General features: G+C 35.9%; 1 protein-coding gene across 2 annotated transcripts in view; it reads right to left on the reverse strand.

The window, feature by feature from the left end:
• The window catches only part of RASA2 (RAS p21 protein activator 2), a 51,417-nt gene that overhangs the window by 19,206 nt on the left and 11,351 nt on the right, over positions 1-20,860 (reverse strand). For both annotated transcript variants that reach the window (XM_084530126.1, XM_084530127.1), the window contains exons 3-9: positions 20,345-20,448; positions 19,282-19,376; positions 13,791-13,867; positions 5,696-5,779; positions 3,805-3,877; positions 2,494-2,570; positions 1,007-1,105 (exon numbers count right to left, since the gene is read on the reverse strand). In XM_084530126.1, coding sequence (XP_084386252.1) covers positions 1,007-1,105; positions 2,494-2,570; positions 3,805-3,877; positions 5,696-5,779; positions 13,791-13,867; positions 19,282-19,376; positions 20,345-20,448 — 609 coding nt within the window. The remainder of the gene's footprint in view (positions 1-1,006; positions 1,106-2,493; positions 2,571-3,804; positions 3,878-5,695; positions 5,780-13,790; positions 13,868-19,281; positions 19,377-20,344; positions 20,449-20,860) is intronic.

The raw sequence follows: 20,860 nt of genomic DNA on the forward strand, positions 1-20,860 counted from the left end.
TCAACTGACAATTGAAAAAAAAAAAAAAAAAAAGACAAACATTTATTATGTTTAAGACTAAAACTCAAAAGTTCAACTCTGACACATCTAAGACACTTGGAGGCTGTCTGAGGTGAGTACATGGAGCACAAGCAGCCCTTGGTTAAGACCTGTGTTCCATTTAGTTCTTATTTATCCACTTCCTCTGTTTCCTTCATGGACATGTGAGGGCTGTCATCCTTCCCTTCCTCCACCCTCTGTACTGAAAGGTTCAATAAAACCAGAATATTCTACACACTTCAAGGCAACTGGATCTGCTGTACTCATTTCCTGCCACTAGGCATTTCAGACAGTAGAGGGTTTAGAGACTGGCTTTCTTCAGAAGAGAAGTTGCTGCTATGTTATAAGCAGATGCCTCTCCTGAAATCTCTTTGTAACTTACCCTTCCAGCTTTCAAGCTTCTACACATGCTCTTTTGAAATGACACTGGGTTGTTTCCAGAAGATATTCCCTCAACCTCCCCGAAGAAAAAAAGCACCATACTTTTTTACTAGTTTTATTTTAAAATCAACTTTTCATCAGTTATTCTGGAAGGCTAACTTAGGAATTTAATTACAAGCAATGCAATACTGAAAAGTTCCAGGTTAACTGGTTAATCTGAAAAGTATACGCAGATCACTAAAACGCAGCAAACTGAAACAGGTATATTCAATATTACCTTTCTTCACTCCCTGCATTTTCCACTCAAACACATTAACTATTCTGTGGGAGACGGCAGATTGGCAGAAGGGAAAAAGTACACGAACCCTCTGTCAAGGTTAATTTATTGAGCAAGAAAACCCTCTAGAAAGACATCTTACCCTTTGCACCTTGCATGTACAGAATTCTAACCTTATTCAGATGAACTAGACTACAACAACTCAAGCAGAACAACATATTTCAGTGAACAGTTAGAATAAAGCATATCCTTTGCAAGGGGAAATAGGCATGTTAGAATAGAATTAACTTATGAGCCATCATTTCTCACCATGCTTGAAAGGAATCATTTCTTAACACCTTCACAGGAACTTTAATTTCTCCTAGGAAGATGTCTTGTACCAAATTTCCATTGTTCCATAGGTCAACCCTGGAAATCAGAACATTGCTCATTATTTTTTTGTTCCCCAGAGTAATAAAAATCCTCAAGTTACAGCAACTGCCTTACAGCACTAATCCACATGCATGCAGGCAGGAAATGTTAGAAATGTCACTCCATTCTAATTAAATAAAGAGGAATCAAACAAGTGGCTTATTAACCCATAAAGAATAAACAAACAGTGAAAGTTAGACTTGCAGACCTTGCATCATTAAAAAAAGATTCCACCCCCAAAACTGTCCACATTTCTTCTTGAATAACTCAAGTGAACTTTTTAACTGATATATATACACATATCCCTCTCTAATTGCTAAAACTGGGCACACCGCAATGCCACACCGACACATGCGCATGTTTTTCCAAAGAGAAGCTTGTATGTTTACAACCTCAAAAGGAATCACAGACTCCAGACATGCACCTTGTGTTTTTTTTTCTAGTACTTCTTACCTCGCTGACATTTCTGACAGACAGCAGATGTTAAGGAGAACAAAAAAAAAATAAATACTAGATTTGTTGGGGCATGACTATTTTTCTAAAAATATTTGCATCTATAATGATATACACAATACTAATTAAGATATTCATGAAGCTAGTAGTAAAAAAATGCACAAATTTAGTTCTATAATAGCTATTATCTAACCACTAAATTCTTCTGATGTCTTTTAGGAAACTTATGCTAGCCTTGAAGATCTTTTTGTCATTCAGTATATCTGGTGCATGTATGTGCATGAGCACAATAAAGAAAAGAAGCTGAGTACGGGGGCTCTCAACTGTTCTAACTGCATGGCAAAATTACAGACAGACCTGCTCTAAGAGCAAAGCAACAGGAAAGGGGTAATGTACCCCTTTTTTGCAAGGAAAAGATGCAACACAAACGTTTCTCTACGAAGTAATGTGAAACTATAAGAAGCTCATAAGAAGCCTTTTTTATTATTATTTAAAAAAAAATAAAAAAATACAGCTACCTGCATTTGAAACCACAGGCAAACATCAAGTATGCTGTTATCCTTCAGGACAAGTTCTGTACTCAATGTTCTGCCCAAACAGTATGTACTGACAGCAGGAGGTCCTCATGCCTCTTTACCCACAGGAAGGAAGTTTAGACCACTAGATACACTCTAGCACTATTTACTTAAAAAATAAAAAAAAAAACAACCAAACAAAAAAACACCACACCACCATTTCATCTTCAGTAAACAAAATACTACAAGATTTGAGTAATATTCTATGTTAGAAGGATCTTTAGTACAAATCTATCCAGTAATTCTCTAAAGCTACATCTTGAACAGCTACAATAAAACATTTCCTTATTGTCTTGAAGTACAGTAACTTATGATGATAATAATAAAATAAATTATTTTATAATCTACATAATTTACCTGACTTCCAATTTCTCAATGTCTTCTTCTTCCACCTGAAACTGGGACTTTTTGGTGTAACTGCTGGATCTGGTTACCTGCAAGTAGAGTTTTTCTATTAGCACACTTTTTACTGTTGTATTACACAACTCAAAAACCAGAAAATCTCAAGACTAACACTGGTAAATAATTACTATTCCTTTTAAACAAGGAAAACATTCAGTTTACGAAACAAACTGCCTTTTCACAGAAAGCAGGTTAAAAAATGTTGAGAAGAGGTCACAGGAGAGCCTGATAAGGGCTAGCTGAGATCTAAGGGAACTACAGTACAAATCTATTAGAAAAAACAAGAAGGAAATATGACATTAAACTGTCAAGAATTTCTTTGGTTTCAGCATGAGCCGGAAGAAAGCATTAAGGTTAGTCTTGAAACGTATAAGGAAACAAGAAGTGCACTTCTATTGCCCTAGTTATATCACGATCTTATTGTTATACTTTCTAATTTCTTGACTGGTCACATTCTCAGGTTAACTCTGGTAAATCAGAAGTCATTAAGCTACTGGAGTGTTTTTTGATCATAGTTTTATCCTATTATCTGACTTCCCAACAAATCACATTCAGTATCTTGAGCAGGTAAACTGAAACACATGCTATACTTGTTACTCTATACTTAAGTAGGGAAAAATGTCTCACTGAAGGCATGCAGCAGAATCAGGATTTATATAAACACAATAAATTTGAATACATTTAAGGCACAAATTTTACTACTTTTAACTCTCAAGTGAACAATACAAGCAATGTAGTTTTTAATTACAACAAAATCAGGTATAAATTTGGAGTCATTATTCGGCTATAGTAGGGCAACTCAAGCGGAACTGAAATCAAATCCCAAATAAAAAAAGTTAATGTTCTTTTAATCAAATCATGAAATTAGCCTTTATTGGGTATAATTGCTATGTTATTTTATTAAGGAAATAAATATATTTCTCAAGCTGAAGGCTCTTGAAAATATTTAAGTTGAATTCCACAGGATAGGTTCAAGTTCTGAGAAAACTCCTATTGGCAGCAGATGGTATATAAAAAGATTAAAGATAACAAGTTATCTTTACATATGTGCTTATTAAGAAAAGTCTCTTTTTACATAGCAATCGAAAGGGAATGCTATTGTCTGACAGTCCACAGCAACGTAAGGATGTCTACTGGAGGGGTTAGCAAAAGCTCTTTCATTTGCTTGAAGAGAGCTTTCTGCATTAGCAACTGCTACACAGCTCACTTAAAAATATTTGAAGGATTGAATAAAATAGATAGACAGAATACCACACAAAAAGTTACCTCAAAATAAAATGTTTCGTTAAACTGCGGATTGCTTGTTTTCTTCTTTACTTTGGTCTTCTTTTGGTCATTCCTGTTCCAATGTGGTAAAATTTTTACCATAGACAACTTAAACACACAATTATAAAGACATTCTATTGTCAAGAAGGGCCCACACATTTAAGTTTAAATATTTTGTCATTTTAGAGATCAATCAATCTTACATGATTATCTTCACAATATAGTCTGAGGTTAAAATTTCAAGCACTTATCAGTGCACCTGTTCAGCCCAAGTTTCGATTTCATTTCACAAGTGTAATTTGCACATAAGGTAAAATATTTTAACAATTCATTAAACACTTCAAGCTTAAACCTATAGGCAATTTTGTTACCACTGCCTGCAGGTTATGAGCACAGTTTTCTCGACTGTGTTCAAGTGACCATTTTTGTTTTTTCCATTTTCTTTTGGTAGAGAAATACCCGCTATTTCTTTACACAGACAGGCTTACACCAAGCTGTTCAATGTTTTCATTAGAAGAAACTGCTGTTAATACTGAATTCTAAACAGCATAGGGACAAACAAACACTCCCAAGTCCTTTCTGACTTATATAAATAAAAATTACAGGTTTTTACATTTTAAACATTTATTATAAAGTCTTATTTAGCTAGTGAAAGGCTATGATAGTATAAAATGCTTTATAAAGCAAACAAATATATAATGTAGGTGAAGAAAAACAGAGAATGTAGAGGAAAAGGTGTCTCCTAGCCTTCAAACAACTGTTTTCAGGAGGTTCTGGCTATATAAATACTCTGCTCATGGTACATGAGTCAGCCATGCATGAGATCGGAAATTCTTAACTTCTGAACTTGTCAGATTTGCACGTATGTGCCCATACCACCAGGATAAATATTGTGCAAGATCAACCTTCACCCTGTTCCATCTGTATCACAGGACTCAGACAGGAAATAGCTGTCAATTTACCTTTGACAATCAACAACACCATGCTTTCCAAGTATAATGATAGACTCTCCCTAGGCATCTTAATAAAAAGAAAAAAAGAGTAAAAAAATAAAAATAATAAAAAACGACACCTAAAAAACCTGATCATCCATTATCAAGGAGAAAAAAACACCCCATTCACTTAGAGTGGATTCAGAGACCATTCTTCAGAAGTCTAACACGTGTAAGCTTTCTAGTAAATGTCCTGGTACTGTGCTCATGTGACAGCTCACCAGTGCCCAAGAAAGTGGGGATGAACTTCGGTTTGAGGTTGCAAAAAAGCAATTGATAGCTAGCTTACGTTACATGTTATTGGACAGGGACTTGCAGACAGAAAATGTGTGATAAGGGATTTTCATAAACGAAAAACCCCACCAGCTATTCAGGATTACTGATTCAAAAAATATAAAAGAAAAAAACCTTGAATTGTGAGTAATTTGAATGTGGCAACCTGAAGATACTGCCACTAGAGAGGTCTCACCAGAACCTCTATCATCTTGCTCTCACCCAATTCCCAAACATTTGCTGCAAAGAAACTAATAAATTAAGGAAAATGAAACAGAAAAAGGTGAGTGAGAAATTGACTATATTTATTTGACTAAATTTGACTAAAACTAATAGTAAGCACAGTGCAGATATTAAGAGGTCAGTCTAAAACCCGAGAGTTATGAAGAAACTAAGAGTGATAAGTGGTTCCTGGCTAGTACTGGCCAGTCACAGAGATCAAACATATTCATAACTTTCAGATGGGGAGAATACTATACCAGTGGAAAACGTGATGTGAAGTATTTTTCTGAAAAAAGCAGTATTATTTAAAACCCCCTGTATTTTAAAGGTTTTGCTTAAAACTTATGGATTTCTTTTCCAGATCACAACACTTTGGATTCATTCATTTTATAATAAAACGTTACCTGGATGGACCCACAAGAGAGACTGTTGCATAAGGGTCACAATTCTGTCCATTTATAAGAGGCAATCCATGGCATTCCTTTATGCTAAAAATGAAAATGCAAACAGCAGATCAATTTATTTGGTTTTAAAAAAATAAAAACACAAGCAATCCTTTCTTTTTTAAAACATTTTTAAAGTCCTCTCCTCTCTCCTATTAGTATAAACTTTGAGGTAGATTTCTTTATCTGTAAGATTTCTTAATCTGTAACTACAGATTTCTTTATGATAACACAAGGCAATACTCAGGCATACAGTCAGACTTCAGAAGCTTTGTGCGGAAAAAATCTTGGAATTGCTTCAAACAAAAACATTCCAGTATCACACATGCATGACAAAATACTAAGTAAAATGATCCCCCATGTTAGGGGAAAGTGCAACCTTCATTAATTTTTAAATCTGATTTCTCAAGGCCCACAAAAAGCTACTGGGCCTCATCCATGATGGCAGCAACTACATTTGGAATGCATTAAAATGGGTTTGAATGTTTTGTTTCAGCTAAACGAGGTTCTGAGTTGAGTATGCAGTCATATCCTGAAATATTATTTAAAATTAAACATCCAAAGCTATTAGCGTATAGCCCTAGCATGTCTTGGTTCCTTCCATGCTATTCAGCCACAGAAGGAAAGAACAGTTTATCCTTAAAAATAGTTCCAAAGGTAACATCCAAACTCTCTTCACGGTAGCATATGATCACAGTTAAAATGCCCTTTTAAAAACATAGCATATAGCATACAGATTTATATATATATATATATATATATATATATATATATATATAGCATACAGCAAGCTGTAAACTGATGATTAATAAGTACAGAGCTATGCTGTCCATCATTTCTGATGCAAAGGGGACAGGATGATTTTAAAGTAATGTTCATGGGAACACAAACACTTGTTCTAGATCCTTTCTGAAGGCTAGCAATTTCTGAATCACCATGGCAGCAACACTAGTAGCAGCAAAGCTGGGCCTGCAAGCCAGTTAACCTTCGGATGCTGCCCAAATGTATTAACTATAAACAGCTGCAACAACAGAAGTAAAGCAAAACAGTGTGTAAACTTATAGCAGAAACAAACTTCCTAGCAAAATGGTGCAGTCATGCATATTTTAATATTTATTAAGTCCAGAAACATTTAATGGATTACAAAATTTCATAAACAGTTAAGACACAGAGAAGATCCAAATGTTACATTCACTCTCTCTTTTTTAAGTATTTATTTTTAAATAACATATGGCCAGAATTTAACTGAAGCAACATAAGTAGGTTCTGTTTGCCATAATCTGTTTTAGTAAAAAACAGAATCTAGGTAACTTACAAAGAAATTAAACATTTTTTTCTGCTCTAAGTTGACACAAATAATCAAATACATGCTCTAAATACTGTTACGTGGAGTTTTATGTTGTGCAATAGTTTGTAACACAGCTGAGAGCCAATGAAGTTTAAGAAAGTTGCATAGCAGCAACAGTAGTTATATACTGCTAAGTAAACGCCTTCTGTATGTAAGAAAACAAAGTTAGAAAACCTGCAAGGGTTGCAAACTCCCTCCCAAGCTGGGAAATAACAGATATTAACACTCCTGTGCTGTCTCAGAACTCCACCCTCTTTGGAGCATGCACTATTACAAACCAGATGCTATTTTCCTCAAACAAGTCCCTTTGTGTAAGCCAGTTCAGGGAACATTTAGTGCTGAGCCACCACACAATCATTTGTTATTTTTCTTCCAGTTTTTAAGCATGTGGCCTTCAGCATTTCAGTAATTTTTGAATCACAATGAATCCTACACTGATTACAAGCCCACCATTTAAACGGGTTCTTGAAACATCCAGTTGTTTCCTAAGCATTAATTGATTCCTCCTCCAACACATACATGACATAGAAGAGTGGTGACAAAATTAAACCGTCTAGACTCCAGTCATTTAGGTAGCTGATTCGAGATCAATACTTGATCTAGGACTAGGACTTAATCTTTCCAACTATTAGGCATTTTGTAATACTAAACTTAGTATTGTTGTAGCTCCCAGAGATACCTCATGGTACTCGCAGCTGAAACTGAGTAAGTCCGCCTCAGCTTGACTCTCAGAGGAAATCAACATCAGGTGGCTCAAGTCAAATGTATCTGGACAGAATTCAACTATTTCAACAACAACAATTTCTCTTCATACAGCCTCACATTAACCAAACTCATGGATTGCTCTAGCAAATGGACTTCGGCAGCTATAGAAAGCAGCTTTTACTACATAAAAAGTTTCTAACTCCTTCTCTGATCACGATGTGGCCTGCATTTGGATTTCCAGCAAGCTGGAAAAACATTTTTCTGACAACTGCACAGCCCTGCAGCAGAACTAGAATCTCCACATTAATCACGCAGATCTGTCGCTTCAAGCTAATTTCATATTCCAGCCAGTCTCCTTGTGTAGGCAGGCAGATCCAGACTTCCCCTGTCTCCTCCTGCCCAAGTCCCAGCTCTGTTGTAAGCAAGATCTAGCTAGCTTACACAGCCTACCCTGTTTTAACAGCTCAAGAAACAAAACTCCACCCCAGTCCCCTGTCAACTTCTAGTATTCCCAAACCTGTGCTCTTCAAACCAACAGGCTCAGGTATTTGTTCCAAATTTATCTGACCTCCTCTCCTTCCAACCCTGAGTTGGCCAGTCACAACCATCCCTGCATTTGCCAGTCACAGTCTCGAGTCTGCTTTGGACACAGTATTTGACAGTACCATTAAGTCAGCCAAACTGCACCAAAATGGAGGGTCCTCGTACTTCTCTTACTCCTGCCTTGCTCCTGTCACCAATGATGAGTTCGTTTGCTAATCTTACAGAAAGCTACTTGGGTTTTAATACAGTTTCAGTCAGGTTAGCAACCTAAATTAACCCAGTCATGCAAGAGAGCTCACAAGCCTCACAAGGTGGTGCAAGGCAAGCAGCCACCAAGGGTAGGAAGCCATTACACCAGCTCAGCAGGACCACCCTGGATTCTTACTCCCTAGGGGCTGAATACAGATGACTGAATTATTGCAGGTATTTTTAAAGTTACTAAACAAACAGTATCCAAACACATTCAGATTTGAAGCAGCTCAGAGTAGGCTCGACAGAAACAGAAAGGTGCAAACCCCATGAGCTTATCAGCTAGCAAATATCGTAACACTTTTACTTACCTAAGGAACCAGCTAGCAAACCTCATGTATATACTACCTTTCCCTAAACAATCAGACACCAGCATGCTAGAACTGCAACCTTATAGGACAGAAAAAGACAACTTTGACCAATCAAGTAAGAAAATAACAGTAAATATGCATTCCTCTTCTGATGACCATAATAAATCTTTCCAACATATGGCAAACATTTCAGCACTGACAAATGCTTTTGGCCAGCTAGGCCACAAGCAATTTTCATTTGAAAGCCAGAAACCCTTAGTTTGACAAAGTAGACAGGAACATTAAAGCCTTTCATTTTATTCTTTAAACTACATCAAGATGTAGTCTAAGCAATAGCTAACAGAGACTGACAGTTACAATATCATGTAGAGATCTTTCAGTTTACATGAATTCTTGCTCCAAATCTTGGTAGTTTGGTATGGAAGAGGAGTTTTCTACAGGAAATATAAGCCTTTCAGACACTAATTGGTACATATTCAGCTCTTAAGACTGAAGTCCTTAAGGGAGAAACAGCCCTCAGTAAATCCCCTCAATAACAAGAGGAACTCTGTACCTCTGCAATTCAAGTTGACTAAAGTCCTCTAAGTGCAGAAACTAAGTAAGCATATGATATTGTTTCTTTCAGAGTTGAAGTCATCCTAAACGCAGAGAAGGAAAGCACTACCATCCTAGAGCTTAGTTTGGCACAAAAGCATTCAAGCACCATCTGTTGCAGCAGGCACAAATATGCAAACAGTGGTCACACAAACTTGTTTTTCTAAAGACTCCCAGAAAGGAGAGCTGCAAACATGTATTTTTGAAATGTGCTACTATACATGCCATTGTGGTTTTGAAAAAAGAGCCCGCATTGAGTCAGCAGGTAATCTATTGCGTTATCTTTTTCCCCTCCTCATTCACACATTAGAAAAGGAAACAACTACAGCCAGAGACAAAACAAAATTTTAATTCAGAAATGGTCTGTGGGTGTATTCGCGTGACATTTAACAGCAAGTTTCCAATCAACACAAAAATGTGTAAATTTAGGTTTTAGCCCACACTTAGTAGTCCCTAAAACAGCCTTTCACCAGATGAGGAGAACTTTATCCTTTATTTCAATATGCCAACTTCATTGATGTGGGACAATTTCAAGTCTTAATTTGACTTTATCCAGGTAAGAACGCATGTCAACATCGTGTTTTTAGAACACTTTAACAAGCCCTAGATGGCTTCTGAAACTCCCACCTTCAGAGAATTGGCCATCATTTGTTTTTCCTCCCTGATACCAAGTAAGACCAGATTAGTCACTTGTGTATCTTGTATAAGATCGCTGTGTCTACTTGAACAAAGGCTGCAAACTTCCAGTTTTTAAGGATTTTTTTTTTTGGTTGACTTATCCACAGCTTTGCTGATACTGCAAACTGTAGTCTAAGATATTAATACTTATCCTTCCCCAAGCATTCTTCCCTTATATAACATCAAGGAAGATCCTACCAAGGATAAAAATCACACAAAAAACTAGAAGGTGGGGGAGGTAGAAGACAAAAAGAATGAGATATTCCTGGTACAACAACTGACCATCCCTTCCCTATATGTAGTATCACTTACCTTTCTAAAGACACATTGCTTTCCCAACAGCTTCTTGTTCAGAAAAGGTTTTAGTATACATACTAGCATGAAAAATTAAGCCTTCCTCCTTCCTACCTTAGTTGTAAGAGGCTAACACCTTCATCAGTTGTCAATACTCTTAGCTTTTAAAAAATGCTTCCTGCTGGAATCACATTCCATTTTTAAATCATCATGTAACCCATTCAGAAGACCAGCAAAAAAAATAAAAAAAAATAAAAAAAGCTTCTACAAACATGTCTACAGAACAAAAATAATAAGAATCCATCTTCTAGTCAGGTCTAACCCAATCACTTTGGTTCAGCCACAAAAGGGTGACCAATGGAACTCCAGATAATGATCAGAACCACAGCCATTTAATTACTTGCTACTGTCTGTGTGCTTAACATGATCTTAACATGAGCTGAACTATTTTTCATCTTTGTAGAACTTCTGTACTCCCAGGGAATACATGGTGGAAGTCTATTAGAAATTTTCCTATGCAAGAAGCCAGCACAAGTAGTTAGAATGCTCTTATTCAACAAAAAAAATATATAACTGGTGAATGTTTAAAGCTCCCCCATCTTATTACATGTCCAAATGAATAGCCTCTCAGTGCAGTAGAACATGGCTCAAAAAAGCACGTAGTATAGCCCATACTTTAAGAATTACTGTTTCTGCTATTTGTTTTTTATTTTCCTTTGGCCAATAACTTGCTCAGAGATTTAGACAGAGCAACAAGAGGTAGGAACAGAATTATATCTATGTCTATCTATCTATCTATCTGACTCCTCTTTTTTATTCAAACTCATAGCTCTGCTACTTGCTATTTTTCAGCTTTGTTAAAGGACTTACTAATACAATAACTTCTCAGGGCCTGGTGCCTGATGAAATATACGTATAACTATTTACCCTCTGAAATTTAGAAAATAAACAGACCTTTAAAAAGCTAATGTGTTCTAATAAAGAATCTCCTTTGTTTTCTATAAGTTCTTCCCAGTTCTTTAAGACCAAGCATCTTAAAAATGCTTTTACATTCATTCCTGTAAAACTACATCCAGCAAGAGATTTATTTTTAATTCTCTCATATGTACATCCAGAATATATTTCTGTACAATATATTTCAAATAAAGCAAGCCGTCTTAAGACTATCAAAATACTAATTTATTTATTTATTTTTTTAGCTGCAGGAACTCCTGTTCATTTCATAATCTCAGATGCAAACAAAAGTGCTGATGTAACACTGCAGTGTCTAACGCACAATCTTCTCCCATATGCCAGTGAGTGGGTGAGTACAGCAACCACAAGAGTGCCCTGGCTTCCTTTTGATCATTTATCTCCGTCATAAAGGGATTCTAAGAGAGGGCATGGTGAGTAACCCACTTCCTACTCAAAACTGCAATCTAAAAGAGTAACTTTCTAAAACAACTTTTCTTCATCATACCAAAAATCAAAATGAAAAAATAATTAGTTTAACTTAGAGTGCATGGGTATACAAAAATTAAATAACAAATTTGACATCTACAACAAAGCTAAGTTGGGAATAAAACAGCTTATAAAACTCCAGCTAGCTTTTTGGTGGTGAATGGTCCATGAAGAGAAAGCTGTTCTAGTCCTGCCTTGTGCAGCGGGAGGGATACGAAAATACAAGCAGCAAGACATCTTGATACTCCAAGCTGCCACCTACCACACAAGTAAAAGACCATTCAGAATTATCTTTAAGTTAAAAATAAACATCTACATACAACAAGTTTCCACATCTTAACTGAACTATCAGCCTACAATAGCTGTTAAACATTACCAGTTTCTCTGCCTGAGCTGCATTACCTAACTAGCTTCCCTTTTCATGCTAAGTAACAGAAGAGTGAAGGATTATTTTGCTAGGTCTTGCTCCAACTAAATTACTCATCTCAGCCTAGACGGTAATTCAGAAAGAAGACGGCTTAAACTTTATAATGAAAATGCCATTAGCAAACTTGACAGTGCAATGGTCTGCCCAGCCCCCAGAACGGATCTGAGTGCAAAGCCGCGGAGACAAACGGAAGACCACACACCACTTCCTCCCCCTCGCAGTTTCGCAATACAACCATTCTTTAATGCTGAATTCTCAGACAGAGAAGCTTTAACAACATAAATTAAACTCACTCTCTGAATAATTAGATAAGTTAGTGAACGATGCTGAAAAACAAGATCAGAAAGAATCTGACCACCTTCTGAGTTTTTTCATCTTAACCATCCCATAGTTTTTATAACCCCCTTGTCTGTACCTTGTCTTCACAGGGCCTATCCCACAGCCTGTTAGGAGACAAGTGCAGAAAAGTCTTGTTTCTTTCTAAAGCACTAACAGAATGCAGAACTGCTTTTTGAAATTCTAGCTTGTTCCCTTGAACCTTCCCTATGCTGAAAACACAAAGAAGAGCTGAAAAAAAATGCTGGTGATCCCAGTGTCTGCCAGTCCCTGGTTTCCACCAGACTTTTTAACTACAGGAACCAGCTTGCCAGAAGCAACACAGAAGGCTGTCAGACTTCTTCCAAAATGAGGACTAGTTTCTTGAGAGACCAGTATCTTAAAGTATATCCTTATCAGAAATACTTTTTGAGCATCAAAACATTGTATAGCTGCATTTGTATTGGCTTCTTACAAATTTCTAGCATTAAATGTATTGTTTAATGACAAATAACAAGAAATGGAATGATCACTACATGTGGAATTTTAGTTTTCTGTGAAAAAAGGTCTGTAACCTTTACATTCAGACTCCAGAAGTTATTAAACACAGCTCTAAAAGTAACAATGAAACTGCAGATTAGTTAGTGTTTTCTAGTATATGTCATTTTGTGCTTTTTCTTTAATATTGGTAACAGTTGCCTGGTATCCTCTACCAATTTTGAAATCACATACACCAAAAAAAATATTATTTCTATGATGTTCTTTAGCATGCTGTAATGTCTTTACACTTTGTGTCCAAAATTAAGTTTGATAGTGAGAAGTCTGAGTTGTTGCTAATACATTTTACTGAAATGTGGCAATGTTGTGCTTCCCCAAAAAGGCAACTCCGTCACTTTGTTTTTTTATAAATACTGCTTACCATGGTTAACCATGAGAAAGTCATTCTGAAGCAAATCTAGAGGTAGATTTTCACATACCAAAACAAAATACTACTACTTTTCCCCCCAACAAGGTAGGCTCCAAGAAAAAAGCCACATAAAAAAGAAAGACATTACTGGTACCAGGACATGCAGACATTCAGTACTGGAAGGGACAAATCACATTATGCTTTAAGAGACAACTCAATATTTAAGGATTAATGTATTTTCTTACTGTACTACTAGTTGCTGGCACACAGATCCATTATCTGTTATCAGCTCGTTCAGTTTTAATTCAAGGTGAACTTTTCCCTGAAAAAAAAAAAAAGAGAAGAAAAACACCAATAGTTTTAAAAGACTTTATTTTAATAGTAATTAGAACAATAACATGGTTTATAGTTAAAAATCACTTAAAACAAAACACTTAGCTATTCTAAAGCATATATCCTGTGACTATGTTTGAACTCAGAGATACAATGATTAATAGATGCATTACCATCCTCAACAGCAGACAGAACACAAATTGCGTCAAGCCTCCACAGATCTAACATACAAAAAAAACAAAAACATTTCTTCCCACATGAGGAAGTACCAAGAGCAGAAGTCCCTCTCAGCTTTTTTGCCCCACGCACGGGATGAACCCCTGAACTAACGAAGGGTAGATTTAAAAGCATTTCGGGTAAAAGTTCTAAAGTGACCTTAGAATCAAGCAGCCAGGTATATTTAGAAAAGTAGACCAGTAGCTGGTAATAGTAATTACCAATAGTAATATGTTAGCCACAGCCAGTAATCTTTAGTATACATCTGTGAAATACAGTCCAGTCAGGCTATCCTCTAGAAATCCTAGCAAATTCCAGCGCAGCTTTAAGCTGGTTTTCTCCTTTTCTTCTTCTGAGATGTCAGGTGATGTTTGGCAGTTACGAAGATGTATTAAAAAAAAAAAAAAACAAAAAACAAAAAACACAAATAATGGCACAATATGGATTAATATACACCTTTCTTAGTACGATCAAAATTTGGTACTATAAACCTTGCTCCAAACATCTGCTGCCTTGACAATATTGCTACTCCTTTTACTGCTTGAGTGTTTGTGCTGGCTTTCACATCCATGAGGTAAGACCATGATACAGTCTTTCCTGTGTACCATGATCTCCTTAGTACACCTGGGATTCAACCACTTGCTAACATCAGAAGACTCTGGTCTGTCCATGATCACGATTCCTGTTCAACAGAACAATGAATTTGGCAAGAGTCAGAGAAGTGATCTGAAAGATAGTTGTGAAGTATTTTGAAGGAAGAAAGCTATAATTTTAATTACAGTTTTGCTGCTACAATACTAAAATGGAAATAAAACCCCCAGCTGACCTTGCACACATTTCTAAAGCACGTATGTTTTGACATAAAACTGAAGTGTTATTATTGTAAATCCCCTGGGGCAAAGGCTGTATTTCTCTCTGTACGTCACATGGGAGGAGAAGTGAAGTTTCTTTTAAAAGGAAGTCTTAAACGTAACTATTTTGGGATTCCTGCCAAGTGTTTTGAAAACTTACTACATGCGTTGGAACACAGGTACATTAAGAAAATATTTGTCAAGCAGAGACCTCAATTACAAAAATAGATTTATCGGATAAAAACAGTATACTGAGAAGCTCACCAACAGCCTTACACAGCAAAGTTTTTGAATGACAAGCAAAAAGGCAACCTTGTTAGTATTTATGGTAACAACTAGCCTGACTACTAGTGCACAGACCTCGTGAATGCCTTAAGTGTCTACTGTGCTCTTCTTTAAAAACAAACAAAAAAAGACAAAGGCCAAAACACAAGAACAAAAACAACTCACAAATCAAGTGTTTTGCACAAAGTAGAAATATAATAGAAAGTTTTCTACTCTTGGAAACATTATTTGTAACTGTAGTTGCTTCAAAAGTCAGCACCACAACAGCTACAGTAAAATGGCTGTATCTATGTGATTACTTCCCTGACGAGTATGTAGAATATCAAGTACATTTTTGTTTTGTCTACAGAGAGCAGCATGATGGTTTGCTAAATTAGCTGATCTGCAGATTTATATCAGAGCTTTCGACATAGTATGCAACTGGGTTTTAAGTGGGGTTATACAGATTTGTTTTAGACTGAAATGCAGACAAATGATCGATTCTTATACAATAAGAAGCACACAAAAAGGCATGAAATGGGCTTTTCACCTGTCAATCTCTGTGTTGTATAAAGGCAAAGTGGTTCCATTTTAATTTTACAAATAGATTGACACTTACCTTTCCTGATACTGCCTAGAGGAAGATAGAGCTGTTAGTTGTTTCTAAAATTGAGAACCACAAAAACACTTGATTTGCACAGTTGTTTTTTTCTTTTTAATATTTAGATCATTTCCACATTACAAAATATTACAAGTATCTATACTAAATTAAAGTTTTCTAAAGCTCTTAAGTGGAAACTGGGCTGGCAAATGTACTTTAAATACATATGTCAAAAGACAGTCACGCGCTATGCCCACATTTCACATACGGGATCACACTACTGTTTTAAGTGTACCACAAAATGTTTTTTGACAGTGTTGTTTTTCCTTCATAAAAACTTCTCTCCTTTAAATTTAAGGGATGGAAATGCATGCTTTTATTGTCTAAAAGGTAGGCTACAACTATATTTAACCCACACATTCTCAGTAACTCACATTCCGAGTTAGTAATGTTAGAAATGCTAGGAGTTATTCTCCAATTCCTCACTCAATATCAGAAACTCTAGATTGCAGTATTTCTCTTGAACTCTGTCCTACTCTTTCCACTTCTCCTAACTCTATGGAAAAGGAAAAACATCACAAATGAATTGCTGAATTTGTAGGAATACGAAAATCATCTTTATGTCATGCAAATTACACTAACATCTCAAAAGAAATTTTCTATGCCAGAAGCTAGAGAGCTTTTGTATGAAAGGAGAAAAAAAAAAAAAAAAAAAAAGCTGAACAAAAGTTCACTAACACAGCCCAGGTTATCCACTCAGATCATCTTTAGTAAACTGAAGTCCTCACAACACACGCCAAGTAAAAGTGCTCCGAAATACTCCACAAATTATGTGCCAGTCCCACATTTAGCATGATAGGCAATAGTTAATTCTGTGAACCTACTACACAAACCTCTCTACCTACCAGATACAGGTTCTGTCAGCTTCCAGTTGGCTTCTTTCCAGCTTTCTCATTTTAAGTCAGAGCAAACATATGCCCTGTTTCTGCAATGCGCCACATCTTGCGGCCTTCCACTCTGAGCATTGTACACTGGCCCACAGCTCTGTAGTCCTAAAAAAAATCTATTCCACTCGGATCATCCCGAGGTTTACTCTACCTCGACATTCCTTCTTTCCTAAGTTTACAGATCTGAGCCATTATGAATCCACATGCTGGACTGAAGCTCAATCTCCATTTTTCCAAACAAACCTATGCATTCTACAGGAAGGCCAGGGGAGTCTACTGGAAGTACAGTAGTACAGTAATTGTAAAACCTATCAACGTTAAGAAAGAAAACAGCAAACAAAGTTATCTTCAAAAACCTTAGAAGTGTGTGAAAGATTTTGACCTTATATATTTTACAAACATAGATCAAATCTTTACAAGATTTTTCACTCTCATTACAAGTAATGGAACAGATTGAGGGCATGTTTAACAATATGACCTCATTTCAAACCAGCTATATGAAGACCAACAAAACAAAACAAGGCAAACATGCATTTTAGAAAATTTAAAGCATTATTTGGGTTTTGCTAAGAAGTTTGCACCAGCTGCAGCTGAACACATACTGCTCCACACAGCTTTTCAAATACTTGATTTGCTTAGCATTCCCTCATTCACATATATTTTTTATACGCAAGAACTAATGGACAAAACAGGAAGTTTTAACAAAATTAATATCCATTCATATTATTGTTACCAGCAGCAAAACCACCAAAGACAAAAAAAAAAAGCTAAGAACATAAAACAACAGATGCTTACTAAAAATTAAAGAGAAGTAATTTTTAATACACTTTCAATGGCCATGGAAAGGCTGCCTCCCTCCCCACATACAAAGTGAAGAAATAATGTACAACTTTGTTAAAAGAACAAATTTTAGCTTGAGGTTAACTTTGCTATAAAGAGCTCCCTCTTTGTATCTGTCTCTTTATATTACTCTATCTGTAATATCTGGTCTACAACATTTTTACACCAGTATAACTACACCAGATGCAGTTATATCTACTAGAACAGTTACCACAGATTACCCTGAGAAGCTGTGGATGCCCTGTCCCTGTGCTTAAAGCCAGGCTGGATGGGGCTTTGGGCAACCTGGGCTGGTGGGAGGCATTCCTGTCCATGGCAAGGGGTTGGAAACTGGATGACCTTTAAGGTCCCTTTCAACCCAAATCATTCTGTGACAATATACAGTTGTTTATTTGTCAGTTTAATACAACTGGACCACGTTATTTAGTTCAGGTTGTTCAGCAAGGCAGCTTAAGTGGCATACTTTCATGCATCAGCAAAAGCTGTACAGCATAGCAAAAAATCATCTTGATAAGGTTGATTAAAACAACAGTAAGGCAGCTGACAGCAATATCAACTCATTTAGCAGTATCTGTGATCTCTACTTTGGGAAGGAAAAGACAGCAAAACAGAGTGGAAAAAAAAAACTTGTGCAAAAATAAGTTAAAACAAACAAATGGATAGTTGAGTTTATTTTATAAACCAAGACCATGTTTGAACTCAAGCATATAGTACTTTTACTTTGCTGAACTTTTAATCACCTCCACTTCAGATTACCAGTGTTAGTACAGAGCTATGGTACCACACTGGAAGATGGGTCTACACCTTCTGTGATAAGACTGCTTTGTGATCCTAGAAGTCCTAAGTTTATTACAAGTAAGGTGGTATTATGGAATGACTGATCTGTAAATCCTCCATCTCCTCCACCCCTACTTTATTTTTACTTTGTAGGAGTCAGCAAGTTTAATTCTTGAGAATTCCAGAAACGATATCCAAGGTTTAGGTAAATCCGAAAGAAAAGAAAAAAAAAAAAAAGACTGCAGTAGCTATCTTAGCAACATGGCTAATAGATTCTCAAGAATACTGTTCTGTTTTCTTCTTCAACCAAACACAGAGTAGCTACAACTTCTAGAGTCACCTAATTTTAAAGTATCACTAGTATAATCCTGTCTGAATACTTGAAACACAGACAAAATTCAGCTCTGAAGTACAACTTACTTGTTACAAGAAAGTATTGTGGAAAGTTGTTATGTGGGAAGTATTTCAAAATAAAATAAATGTATGAGCACAGCACAACAAGTAACTCCCATTTTGGAGATGTTACCATTTCATGTTACATAATCATTTCAGCTTGTAACACAAAACTGAATTAAAAAAAATGACTCCACAGTTTCCTAAATCATTCACCTTTCTCAAGCGCATGGCTCTTCTTGCACCAAACATTTTTGGCATCAAAATACTGTTAGACATTTCCCAAACAGCTGCTGCTTTTACCAGTTTTTAAGAGTATCATGAATAACAATACAGCCAACTTAGAAATATCGAATATGCATTACTTTTTAATCAAGCTGAAAGACAAAACTGACTCATAAGAATTACACAGATGCTAGCCCGTCTGTCATAGTTGAATAAAATCTTCTACCATTACATATACTTATCTATATTTAATTTTTGAAAAAATATAGATGTGCAATTTAATAATTACCTGAACCTCTGAATTAGAATCAACAGGTTGAAGCATAAACCAGTTCTCTTTCCCTGTATAGTTACATAAGTCTTCTTTTTTAATTGCCACCTTTCCTGGGGAAGGAGACAGGAAGAGAAAAACATAAATACCACTTTCATCTCAATAGGACTGACTTTTATTTATTTATTTATTTATTTAAGCTGGTGATGCTATATGAAAAGCTCATGGAAGCAAGGAACATGAAGCAAACTGAAGCAGATGCAGTAGAATAGTGAATGAGTTTACATAGAACCAATTCAGCTCCTTATGATGTGTTATCTTGGATATTACTAATAACAAGATTAAGTGAAATAAAGAACACACTTGTGGCTGGAAATAACACAATACAGATCTGAGTGAACAGTAATGGTGTTGAAGAATGTTTAAATAGGAAATTGAAGGTAGACACCTTCTGCTCTTCTGATTGCTATTTGGAAAGCTGTTATACCAAATTACCTGGCATCCTGGTGCAAATGACTTCCTTCCTCAATTCAAGTAACATGAAGCCTACATCCACAGTAGACTCTTAAGAGCTTTATAGCAATATATATATCCAAATAGCAGCTGCACTAGAGCCATTAGACAGTCAAAATAATCCACCTCCTGTAATTTTTCTTTTACACTATGTAAAGGATTTTGCGGCAACTTTTAAGTCACTAGGTTTACATGTTGTCCTGGCAGAGAAAAAAAGTTGATGTGTATAGTTTTAACAAGTATTCAACGATTGCAAAACCAGTTCATTCTCATCTTCTCATCTACAAATATTGACAACTGCTCAAATATTCCACTAGAATAGAGTTGGAGGAAAAAAAAAAAAAACACAATTCAGAAAATATAGTAAGACTATAAAGAATCCCATTAGCCCAAAAAATAAACATATTTTAGTATAATAAAACATAGAAACAAAATCCTGCTTTTCAAACTTGAGATATTTAAGCACAGTATGCACTTACACATCAGTTTAATAATTGTATCCATGAAACTACTGATATTGAAAACAACCAAACATTATGCAAAATGTAGACAGTATCCCAGAACTTACCTATACGCAGGTCTTTTTGTAAAACACTCTTATCATAAATGTAGAAGGACAACCACTGGAATGTTCTCGGAATCTCAAAGTAAAACTCTTCCCCGAAATAAGGGCTGAAAAGAAAAACTGAAAGTTAAAATGGAAAATGCACTTTATATAATTTTTACAGTAGACGCTGAAGTGCTGTATTTATATTGCAATCACAGAACTTGGCCTTTACCACCATGCTCATCTGTCAAAGCTACCCACAGTCATTTCATTGCAAAACATACACTAAGACTACAGGTTAAAACTCTGTAAGAGTGCTTTTTGTATGCTCATTTTTTTTATATATAAAAGTTAGAGTACACACATAGACAGTGGTGTCTTTTCCGCAATTTCACTTCCTGTCTCAAAGTCATTCTAGTTGGTTCTCTACCCACCATCCTTAATTAAATGATTTCCTGAGACAATTTTTTTTTTCTCATTCTGTATGCGGTTAAATAAAACAGTAAAACACAACATATGAACTACTTCACTAACTGC

Source organism: Aythya ferina (genome assembly GCF_964211825.1).
Source record: "Aythya ferina genome assembly, chromosome: 9".
Lineage (NCBI taxonomy): Eukaryota > Metazoa > Chordata > Aves > Anseriformes > Anatidae > Aythya > Aythya ferina.